The sequence below is a fragment of the Dermacentor andersoni genome, chromosome 1, assembly GCF_023375885.2.
Source record: "Dermacentor andersoni chromosome 1, qqDerAnde1_hic_scaffold, whole genome shotgun sequence".
Taxonomy (NCBI): Eukaryota; Metazoa; Arthropoda; class Arachnida; order Ixodida; family Ixodidae; genus Dermacentor; species Dermacentor andersoni.
The window spans coordinates 363,159,213-363,171,772 of record NC_092814.1 but is presented as its reverse complement, the minus strand read 5'-3'; the positions used below and the strand labels follow the sequence as shown (position 1 = coordinate 363,171,772).

General features: G+C 43.8%; 1 protein-coding gene across 1 annotated transcript; it reads right to left on the bottom strand.

The window, feature by feature from the left end:
* Positions 1–203: 203 nt before the first annotated feature.
* Positions 204–1,429, bottom strand: LOC140219676 (uncharacterized). The gene is made up of 2 exons (XM_072289577.1): positions 1,083–1,429; positions 204–795 (listed from the first exon to the last, which is right to left on the bottom strand). The coding sequence occupies exons 1-2, from the start codon at positions 1,427–1,429 to the stop codon at positions 204–206; spliced, it is 939 nt and encodes a 312-aa protein (XP_072145678.1).
* Between the last annotated feature and the right edge of the window lie 11,131 nt (positions 1,430–12,560).

Sequence of the window (12,560 nt, the reverse complement as noted above, 5' to 3'; positions counted from 1 at the left end):
CTTTGTTGTTTCTGTGATAAAGATAACTTGTGAAGCAACATGATGACCCCACTAACATGCTGTTATTCAGTGATGTAGCTATTTTGACTTAGAAACTGCTTTTCTATTTCACAGAGAATTCAAAGGGGGAAACAAAAACACGGATATGTATGCGTACAAGTGGACAATGAAGAGCAGCGCAGCAAACTGAACACAGCCCTGCATCACAAACTTTGGTGGCCTTCACGCTCGCGGTAATATTCAACGAGGGCTCCTCGAACATCTGGTCCGCTTCCAACTTGCACATCTGTAGAATGTTCAGGTTGCACATACACCATACTTTCAATATCAGACTCTTGCAGCCACTGCTGTGAAAGAGAGTCTGAAAAGTGTTCACATATGTTGTGGAGCACACAACATGCCCTTATGATCATTGGCACATTCGTAATGTCGGCGTCCATTTTCTTCAGAACCAGCCTTAATCGAGCTTTGAGCCTCCCGAACGCGTTTTCAACAATCCTTCGGTACCTTGATAAATTATAGTTGTACGACCTGTGCCGATCGTTCTCTCCAAAGCTCTTGAAGGGTTTCATCAGGTTAGAAGTCAGCGGAAACGCCTGGTCGCACAGGATCAACGGTGGTACCACAACTCCGCTGATTGTTGCTGTTGGGGCTTGGAACAAGGGTCCCTCAACCATATCGGCCAATACTGACTGGCGGTACACATACGCATCGTGACAGCGCCCTGGTGAACCGACGTTCACGTACCTGAACCGGTACTTATGGTCGACCATGGCGAGCAATATGATGCTGTACCTGCAAAGAACAACGTCATAACTATTAAGTTACATAGCACAAGAAAATAAAGAGCAACGAATTACACTTACACAGGTCATAGTGCACCACTAAGGACGAGCGTTATGAATGGTGAAATGTCGAAACGCGCAGCAAGCCTAGCATTTATCTTTTAATTGCTTTGAAAACATTTAACGAAGGCAATGTTAAATGTTAATCCTTCAATTTGGTGAAACGTTTTCATCAACTACAGCCATAATTATTCATCACGTCAACGACAACAAAACGACCCAGAGAGAGATACTTACCAGCCTTTGTAGTTGTAGTAATCACTTGCGTGCTCCTTTGGCGGCGATACTGGTATGTGACAGCCGTCCAGGGCCCCGACGCCTTGCGGAAAGTCACACACTGCCTGAAATTCTTTTATGTGCGCTGGCATGTCGTCCGGTGAAGGCATTTTGACCCATTCCATCTCGAGGGTGGCAACAACAGTCGCACGAAATTCCCTGTAGATCACGTTCACGGTAGAACGACCAATGCCAAAGATGTCTGCTATTGCCCTGTCCTCCGCGCACGAGCACAGCTTATACAAGCTCACCGCCACACGCTTTTCTAGGGCGACGCACTCGCGCATGTTGGTCGCTTGCCGTTGCATTGCTGGCCGGCAGACGTCAACCAAGTATCTGAATGTCGTTTCTGATACCCGGAAAGACTGCTTGAAATGCCGGCTGCCAAGGTTTGGTAGCGTTTTCTCGAACCATTGTTCATGGCGACGATAGGCCCAGACCCGTCGCTGAACAGCGTGTCGCGATGAAGCGAGCGCCGTCAACAGGCAGTTGTTGGCGATGAGACGCCACCGTATATCGCGCACCTTGTTGCTTGACGCCTCGACGTCCATTTCTAACGATGCCACTGCAGCAATCGCCAGTGCTATTTCATACTTTTTTCGCGCATCTTCAGCGTCGTAGCTCATCTTCACAATCGTTGCTTTGAAAACAGGCGAGAACACTAAACCTAACGAACTGAAGCAAGGGCAACAACGAAGAATCGACGCCAACATGCGGTATACGAAGCGGCACACATGGTGGTCATCATTACAATAAATACGTCTGTATTTGGTAAAGTAATGCCTTTACTGCGCGTGCATTTTGTTTTGATGTTTCTATGTATTAAAAAAAATAAATATTGCTGAAAAAATATATATAAATTTATTATAAGACGCATTTAAGCCATATTTTTTTATTACTTACGAGGCGATGGCAGCGCTAAGGATACGTTGCGGTTTCTTTTAAAAGCTTCAACGGAGACCATCTGGAGACCGTGTAGCACCGCCACATCTCCCTTGGAACTAATGGGCCTTTGAAAGCTCAATGCTCCTTAACCTCAAAGGACTATGAAAGTGCCCGTGTGACTGGGGTATAAAGCGCCGCTAAATCATTCTTGAGACTTGACAGCTATTCGGCGGTCGTCATTTTGCTGCCTTTTTCACTCCTTTTGGATGGCGGTAGTTATCGGCATCTCATGGGGTGTGAAGGCCAGTTTTCTAATCGATTCGGTGCTCGCGGGATTAACTCGAGATGCGGTCACTATCTATTGCAACAGTCACGCGCATCGCTGGTGCTTCTTTAGTTCAATTTTCTTTGTTTGCACTGATCCAGTGACCAGGAAAGGGATTCGGTTCGTAGTCAGCTGGTTCGTATGCTCGAGGAACGAGTTGCGGCCGCAGACAGACACATTTAGTTAGCGTTTGCAACCAAACGTAAACGCATTGCGTACGTAGACAAATAGCGTTGTCATCACTGCACATGCTCTGAACGTTATTGGGTTTCTGTAGTTTACGTGCGCTATGATAACGTACGTTATTTGGCGAGGTTAACGTTGAATGTTTACGTACGCAAAGAAATAGCGTTGTCGAACATGGCGCCACCCATGGCTCCCGCTTCAGCGTGAATTCTCGTGATGGCTGCGCTCTGACTCGCGTTGGTCGCCAGTAAATATTAAAATGAGCTTTCGCTTTCTCGGAAATCAACTGAAACCTTAGTTATGAGCGCATAACGCATCCAGTTTCTGAGATTGTTCAGCGATTCCGGCGCCTGTACGCAACTAGACGCGTCGGCACAGCAACAACAAGATGATTGTTAATTGTTTGTCTTGGCTTGGATACGTTTGGCACGAAGCACCAGACGGCGCCCTGTTTTATAACGTCTTCCTTACGTTTGCGTTCCCGTACGGTAAACTAAATGTCTGGAAAGGACGCGCACCGTAACGACCCGGAAAAGTGATTACGTTTACCATACGTATGAATGAATGAACGTGTGTTTAGTGGCGCAAGGGCCAGGTATGGCCAAAGAGCGCCATGACTGATACTGCTGTGTTAAGCGCTGATTGGTGAGTTACTATGATGGGGTGTAAGGTGCCTGTAAAGTAGCCTAAAATTAATCGCTATCGTAGGAGCGTAAAACGATATATGGTGTAAAATTATGACAGCGATACGTGGAGGGGTCTGTGGGTATAGTACGAATGACAAGTGATCATAGGGCTAAAATGCAAGGATATGGAAATAGCACATATGCCTGCTTAAGGTCTTTGAGCCCAAAGGCTGGGAGGCACGTGCTTCTATAGCAGCTATACCGCAGCAGAAACCTCTGTGAGGCTGTGCTATGGATTTCCTGGGGCTGTAACACGAAAACTATGTATATCTTTTAAAAATTGAAGCAAGGATTGATATCTAAAGAGAAGTTGTATACCTATGATAATTTAAGGATGGAGTGGAATTCGCTGCCGGTGTGGTAATGGAAAATGCTTTTTCCTATTTGCGTCTAATTCCCTGCATTGCCTCAGGATGTGAAGCACGGTAAGTGGCTCACCACATTTATCACACGCGGGTGGATCATCACCGGACGAGAGGTATGCGTGTGTGCTGTATGTGTGTCCTATCCTAAGTCTGCAAAGTGTTACTTCCGTGCGGCGGTTCTTTGATACCGGCGGCCAGTTACGAAGATTTGGTTTGATAACATGTAGTTTATTTTCTGTTTCTTTATCCCACAACCACTGCCAGTAAGCCCTGAGCGTTTTCCTTATGGAGGGCTTGAGGTGCATTACAGGGACAGTCGTGGAAGAGTTGGAAGCCTTCGTGTGAACGGATGTGGCTAGCTAGTCAGTCAACACGTTTCCTTCAATCTCTCGGTGCCCCGGCAACCAGCGTACCACGATATGCTGCTTGGACTCATAGGTCGTGCATAATACTGAGTAAAGAGATACAATGACAGGGTTTTGATATTTTTTGACAGTTTTCGAAGCGTTTACAACGCTCAAAGAATCTGTTTATTAAATCGATATTAAATTCTTTAATGCATTTAACGGCGGCCAATATCGCGTTGGCCTCTGCTGTAAAAATACTTGTGCTAGGGTGCAGAACACCGGAATCCGAAAAGGATTGACCGACCACTGCGTAAGACACGACAGAATAACACTTCGATGCGTCTGTAAAAAATTCAAGAGAGGAGTATTTGTGCTGTAATTTGAGGAACTGCATTCGGATATGCGCGACAGGCGCGCGCTTTGTAACAGCTGCGAAAGATGTATCACAGTGTATAGGTTGCCACTGCCAGGGCGGTGGCCGTATAACAGGGGGCATAAGGTGGTATTCAAGCAGTGGAACCCTTGTTTCTTCAGCTATGTCTCTCACACGCAGTGAAAAAGGTTGTGCCACTGTGGGCCGGTTGCGAAAAAGTTGAGAACTGAACAAATCGTTTATGGTGGAATACGCGGGGTGCTCACTGTTTGCGTTCACTCTGAGAAAATACATGAAAGACGAATATGTTCTCTGCAGATGAAGCGACCGCTCATCCGATTCAACGCAAAGGCTTTCCACTGGGCTTGTTCTAAAGGCCCCTGTTGATAGGCGAATTCCTAAGTGGTGGACAGGGTCTAGCATCTTCAGAGCAGTTGGAGTAGCCGACTGGTAAACTATGGCTCCATAGTCTAGTCGTGTGCTTATGAGGCTTTTATACAAGTTCATGAAACATTTTCTATCACTGCCCCATGTTGTGCGTGACAGCACCTTTAAGATATTCATTGTTTTCATACATTTGTTTTTAAGATACTTTATGTGCTGTATAAAGGTTAATTTCGCGTCTAAGATTATGTCTAAAAATTTATGTTCCCTATTTACAGGCAGATGCTCACCATCCCACACGATTTCAGGATGAGGGTGCAGGCCCCTTTTTCTAGAGAAAACGACACATGTGCTTTTTTGTGGGTTCAGTCTGAACCCGTTCTCATCAGCCCATTTGGAGACCTTGTTAAGACCAAGCTGGACCTGTCGCTCACAGATTTCGAGAGAATTTGATTGAAATCCTATCTGCACATCGTGAACATATGTTGAATAGAAGATGTTTCGTTGTATGTGTAGACTAAGAAAATTAATTTTTACTGTAGAGAGCGTGCAGCTGAGCGCCCCGCCCTGCGGCACTCCTGTTTCCTGTACAAATTTCCGTGGCAGAACGCTGCACACTCGAACACGGAATGTGCGATTAGACAGATAACTTTCGATAACATTGAACATATTACCGTGTATACCTAACTGTGAGAAGTATCTCAATATCGCAAACCGCCAGGTAGGATATTCTCCATATAGGCTTTCTCCATATCTAGGAATACTGATACGAAAAACTGCTTATGAACAAAAGCTTCACGGATACGTGCCTCGATACGTATGAGATGGTCATTGGTGGATAGACCCTCCCGAAACCCGCATTGGTATGGGTCGAGCAATTTGTTTGACTCGAGGAAGTGTAGTAGGCGACAGTATCTCGCCGGAAAACCATATAACGTTGTAAAGGTAAGGGAGGGTTTTTTTGTGTTTCGGAGGGTAGTTGTTTCAACATCTCATATATTACGCGGTGTGAACCTGGGGTGGATGTATTACAACAGTTTAGTGCTGCCTGCAGTTCTGCTATGCAGAATGGTTCGTTGTACGCCACACTTTTAGCACATTTTCTTTCTAACTTTTGCTGTTCTATTCGCGTTTTGTACTTTAGGAAGGTTTCGGAGTAGTGCGAGGAGCTCGATATGTATTCAAAATGTGCACCAAGAAAGTTCGCTTGATCTTCCAGCCTTTCTCCGTGGCTATTTACTAAAGGTAAGGAATACGTTCGTTGCCCGTTAATTTTCTTCCCTCTATTCCAGACTTTTCTCTCATCTGTGTAAGAGTTGATGCTTGATATAAACTTTGCCCGGCTCTCCTGTCTTGCTTGTCGGCGCGTTCTCCTTGCCTGTGATTTGACATGCTTAAGGTTTTCCAGGTTTTCTGCTGTTGGCGAATCGCGAAGCAGCGCCCACGCTTTGTTCTGTTTCCTCCGTGCTTGCCTACATGCATCGTTCCACCAGGGAACACGCCGCTTGGAACCAGTGCCGCTCGCTTGAGTAATACACTTAGAGGCGGCATCAAGTATAAAAGCTGTAAAATATGTGACAGCATCATCTATGGTTATACCAGACATCTCAGTCCACGTCATGTGAGTAAGAGTTCCGTACCGTTCCCAATCGGCTGAGTCAACCTTCCACCGAGGGACCTGCGGGAGAAGTTGAGCTTGTTCCGTCGTACTTAAGATTATTGGGAAGTGGTCACTCCCATACGGGTTCTTAAGCACAATCCATTTCAAATAAGGTAAAAGCGTCGGCGATAAAATGCTAATATCTATGGCAGAATATGACTTGTTAGCCAGGTTAAAATACGTGGGCTCCTTTGTATTCAAGAGACATGCTCCAGAAGAAAAAAACAGCTGTTCAATAACGCGACATCGCGAATCACAGCGTGAATCGCCCCGCAAACTACTGTGTGCATTAAAATCACCAAGAATCAGATAGGGCTCCGGGAGCTCATCTATTAATGATTCTATGTCCCGTCTGTGAAGGTGATAATGTGGTGGTACTTACAAGGAGCAGATGGTTATGAGTTTATTTAAAAGTACGGCTCGAATGGCCACTGCCTCCAGGGCCGTTCGGAGCTTGAAATGCTGACATGCTATACTTCTATCAGCAATAATGGCTAAACCACCAGATGATGCGACAGCATCCTCGCGGTCTCTCCGGAAAGCCATGTATTGTCGGAGGAAGTTGACGTGCTTGGAAGTTACATGGGCTTCTTGCACACACAGCACTTTAGGTTTAAACTTATAGACAATTTCTTGGACGTCATCTAGGTTTCTTAATAGTCCTCTAACATTCCACTGTATGATGTTATGCATATTGAAAAAAAATTATGCTGTGTGTCTCAAGAGAGAGCAGAATGACGTTACTTTACAGAGCCTTTGTTAGGCCCTGTAATTGGTGTTTTGTCTTTTTTTGGAGCGTTCAAGAGAACTTCGCCGCTCCTTCAACACTACCTGCGCCGTTTGGCTTGGACTTGGGTGTCCATAGGCTTGGGTGTCCATAGCCTCTTGCGAGGCACTGGACACCCGCTCCAGAGAGCGATGTGTGTGTCGCGTAGACTTCATTTCAAGCGACAGTCTTCATCCCCACCGGGCCAGAGGTCGACAGGACCCCTGTGGCCTCTGCGGTGCCCTGGCTGCTGCCGGAGCTTGAAGAGGCCACTGGTGTAGACACTTCGAGAGATGGCAGGGCAGCGTTGGATGCTCCCACCGTAGGGGCGGGTGGCGTGAGCCTCGGCACGCTAGGCGTGGTCCGGGCTGCCGCCAGAAGCCGTTGTGGTGCCGCCCCCTGTTGCACCACTTCAGCGAATGATGTTTTCAATCTAAGTAACAAGGAGACCATTTGTCGTGCTTCACGCAATGTTATGTTCTCCTTCAATTTTACAGTAATTATTTCCTTTTCTTTCTTCCAGGCTGGACAAGCTCTGGAGTATTCAGGGTGACTGCCGTCGCAGTTCGCACAATGTACCTCATCATTATTGCAGTCATCAGCAGAGTGACCGGTTGTGCCGCACTTTGCGCACCTAAGCTGTCCTCGGCAGCTCTGGGATGCGTGACCAAATCTCTGACATTTGAAGCAACGTCGCGGGTTCGGAATGTAGGGTCGAACATGAAGTTTTGCATAGCCGGTTTCAAGAGTCTTGGCAGCGGAGGCAGCAAACAGTGCACACTCTGAACCGTACTGCTTATTTCTACAGGCCTTCTCGGAGCGATCGCTGGGCATCACCTCGGGATTTTCGTCACGGGCATCTTTGGCGCCTGCGTCCTGAGCGCAGCAGCACTGACAGTGCAGAAGCGGATCAACGTACAACCACGTGACCCTGTCGTCGCCGCCTGGATCCCGAATCTACGTACAACCCGTGACCTTGTCGGCACCGCCTAGATCCCGTTAAAAGGACCCCCAGACGACCACGGCAGTCACTTGGCAGCGGAGGCAGCAAACAGTGCACACTCTGAACCGTACTGCTTATTTCCACAGGTTTGAAATTTTCCGATTCTTTTCAAAGTGCATTGTTACGTACCTTGCTGCCTCGTTGTGTTGTCTGTTTTTTGTCCTGATTTTGACGTTTGCATTATGACCACTGAAATTGCTGACCTGAAGCGCGAATTTCGCAAGGAATTAAGAGAGCTGAAGAACAGCATGGACTTTATAAACAAAGAATTCGGGGCTCTAAAGAAAGAATACAGTAAAGTAAAAAATGAAAATGTGGCACTGAAAGAAACACAACAGGTGCTAGCGCAAGAAATTGAGGCGTTCAAAAAGAAAGTGCAGGAAAGCGCCGTGAAAATCGTTGCACAAGATCAGTATTCTAGAAAAAAAAATATTGAAGTGAGAGGAATTCCGCAGGAGAGGTCCGAGAGCCTCGTAAGCATACTTGGAACAGTTGGCGACGTTCTCGGGGAGACCATAAGAGGACATTGAAGTCTGCCACCGAATTCCGGCGCGAAATTCTGACTCTGATCCCAACATAGTGGTGGTTTTCCAGCGCAGGGCTAAACGCGATGTGGTCCTTAATAAGGCCAGGAAGCACAGGCTCACTACGAATGAGTTGGGATTTCCTGATAACCAGTCTGTTTACACAAATGAGCACCTCTGCCCTTAGCTCAAGAAGCTGCTAGGCATGGCAATTGCAAAGAAGTAAACTGGCGTTTCGCATGGGCTAGGAACGGAAAGATTTTCGCACGTCAGACAGACACATCTCCTGTCCTGCGTATTTCGTCTGAATCAGACTTGGACAAAATGCAACGTGCCACCATTGTTAGCTAAACGCGTTTTTTGTTATTTGTTCGCGTTAATCTTATCTGTTTATAAATGGATACACCTGCTGACATTGTAGTGCTGCACGACTGCAACTACTTCAAATTCTTGTACTTGAATGCGCAATCAGCAAAGAACAAGTGCGATGAGTTTTCCATGTTTTTAAGCGAATTTTCTTTTCAATTTAATGTGATAATGGTTAATGAGACTTGGTACCAGCAACAGAGTGACGTTCTTCACCTACCTGGATATCAATCTTTTTTCTTAAACAGGCCTTCCCGTCGCGGAGGCGGCGTGCTGCAGTTAGTATCGAATGAGTTTTCTTGCACCTTGATTCCTGAGTTTTCTACTATAACGCCAGATTATGCAGTTTTAGGCTTACAGTACAAAAAATATGTTTTTGTGGTTGTGTATCGCCCACCTGATGGAAAGATCGATAACTTTATTACCTTCTTTGAAAGGATTCTCAGCTTCGTGTGTCTAAACGACATGAACCTTATCGTTGGCGGGGATTTCAATGTTAATCTTTTACAAAGTACTTCGCAATCCCAAGAACTACAACTACGCCTCAACTCTTTTTATTGCAGGAATGTTATTACAGAACCTACGCGTGTAAGTCATACATCTCAAACACTACTCGATCTATTCATCACTAACTGTTCTGAAGATACCACCAAATCGGGAGTGATTGTAGCTGATATGAGCGATCATTTGCCGATATACATGTTCTGTAGGCTTCATCAGGCTTAAAAACAGTGCGTCAGTCTCAGTCATTTGTTTTCCAGGAAATTAATTACAAAACACTAAACACTTTCCGGCAAAAAATTATTAATATTGATTGGACTTCGGTGCTTCTATGTCAGGACGCTGATGATGCATATGATAAACTCATGCACTCCCTTAAGGAAGCGTATGACAACTTCTTTAAATATAAAACAGTAAAGAAGTCAACTAGAAAACGGAAACCGTGGCTTAATGACGAATGCCTTAGGATGATCCTTGAGAAGGATTCACTGTATCATAAGTTTGTTAGAACAAGAAACCCTGATGATCTTGCAGGCTTTAAGAAATACCAGAACTATGTTACGAAATTTATACGAAATGCAAAAAAGCTGTATTTAAAGAAGCTGTATGACAACTTCTTTAAATATAAAACAGTAAAGAAGTCAACTAGAAAACGGAAACCGTGGCTTAATGACGAATGCCTTAGGATGATCCTTGAGAAGGATTCACTGTATCATAAGTTTGTTAGAACAAGAAACCCTGATGATCTTGCAGGCTTTAAGAAATACCAGAACTATGTTACGAAATTTATACGAAATGCAAAAAAGCTGTATTACGAGAACCTATTTCAAGAGGTGAGTAATCGGAGCAGTCTATTATAGCGCGAAATTAAAAAGCTTTTGCATTCAGATGTCCACAATAGTGTTGACTTTGAACTTGTAGTTGAAGATAGAACGCTAAGAGGCGAAGAATTAGCAAATGTGTTTAATGGTTACTTCACAAGTCTGGAAAAAAGTACTCACGACACAGCAGTAACCAAGTATTTGGGCACACGGAACGCACATACAGCTTTCCTTAAACCTACAGATCCATACGAAGTTTATGCAATTTTCATGTCAATAAAAAATTGTAAATTCCGCGATGTGAACGGACTTCAAATAAGACATATTAAGTTTGTGCTTGATCTCTTGCTCCCAATACTTACTCATATTTTTAACCTATCGCTGTCAACTGGAATTTTTCCTAGAAAAATGCAACACGCGAAAGTTAGTCCTATTTAAATCCGGTGACAAAAATAAGCTGTCAAATTACAGGCCAGTATCAGTACTGCCTGTCCTATCCAAGGGACTAGAAAAAGTTATTTGTAAAAGACTAAAGTCATTTTGTGATAAACATTCCATCATATCAAATAAACAATTTGGATTCGGTGTGGGAATGTCAACTGAATTGGCTCTGCAAAATAGACCCAAAAAGAGTCCATTTTGAATGGTTTTGAACATAAGGAACTAACGCTAGGAATTTTCGTAGACTACTCTAAAGCATTTGATAGGCTAAATCATCAGACTTTGCTTACTAAACTGGAACATTATGGGTTTCGGGGCATTTCTCTCAAACTCTTACAATGGTATCTTTATATAGTTTCGATTTCATCAGAAGACTCACGTCTCCAGGAAATTACACAGGGCGTTCCCCAAGGAAGTATACTAGGGCCAGTATTGTTTAATATATATGTTAACGACATTGTCAACATTTCTAATGACGCTAACTTCATCACTTACGCGGACGACACCAGCCTCTTCTTTCAGTCTCGCAATATCGGTGATCTCTCGTTGTTGGCAAATATCACACTGGAACAATTGACCTAATAGAGCAAGGTTAACGCTCTCAAGTTAAATACAACAAAAACAAAAGCTGTTATTTTTGCACCTCCACAAAAACATCTGAGTGGAGACATACTGTTGCAGGTTGGCTCTGAAGTAATTGAAGTTGTTCCTAACGTGTTTGGGTGTTATATTTAATCAAAAACTAACGTGGAATGAACATGTGGAACTTATTGCATCCCGTTTAGCCAAAGCTTGCGGCGTGCTTTGTAGACTCCGTGAGACGATACCAACTAAAGTTAAGCTGATCCTTTATAACTCACTATTCTCATCTCATTTAATGTATTGCTACCTTGTGTGGGGTACCACGTCAAAACAAAATATCAGTAAATTATTACTACTCCAAAAGAAGATTGTTCGTCATATCGCAAACGCGCCATTCGACGCACATAAATCTGAATTATATTCAAAGTATAATATCATTTGTCTAGCAAGTTTATATGACGTTAACCTTGCCCTAAAATACCAGAGCTACTTTAAGTATAATAATGAAGCGTTCTTGCGGTTGTGCAACCTAACAGAACCAACAGATATATCCTATAACATTAGGGAAAGAAAGAGATGGCAGCTACCACTCTCCTGTAAAAATTATGGATCAAATCGTCTATCCAGTCGCGTCCCATCCTTATTAAATAAACTTCATGAAAACGGTATAGAGATAACTGTCAGTACTAGGAAAACAATACGAGACTTCCTAATTCAAACTGAGTATGTTTTTAACGTTACTTTGGCTAGGGGAAGTCACTTCTTACCTCCTTTAAATTAAGTAGTTTTTCGTTTTGATGCCATTTTCCCATATAGGATGTAACCAAGAAATTTATGCACATCTTCATTTGCTATCTATGTTTCCGCATGTCAAGAAAACGTTATATGATAAATTTTTGAGCAGTTGAAATTAATTATATATTTCTGTTATATACTGTATATTCATATATGTCATTTGTACTGACTAACACACTGCTTTGTATCACTGATTGTACATTTCGCCTCACACGTTTTTCACTTATACATTTGTACATTGCACACACTAAAGTGTACAAACATTATTCTGTCCCCGTTGTCATGGATATGAGCAAGAACCTTGTCAAGCTGCAAAAAAGCAGCTTTTAGTTCTTGTCCTAGTGTTCATTTTTTGTACATGAATGAATGCTAAATAAAGATTGATTGATTGATTGATTGATTAAAGTACTTGAACTGAAAGTGAGTATT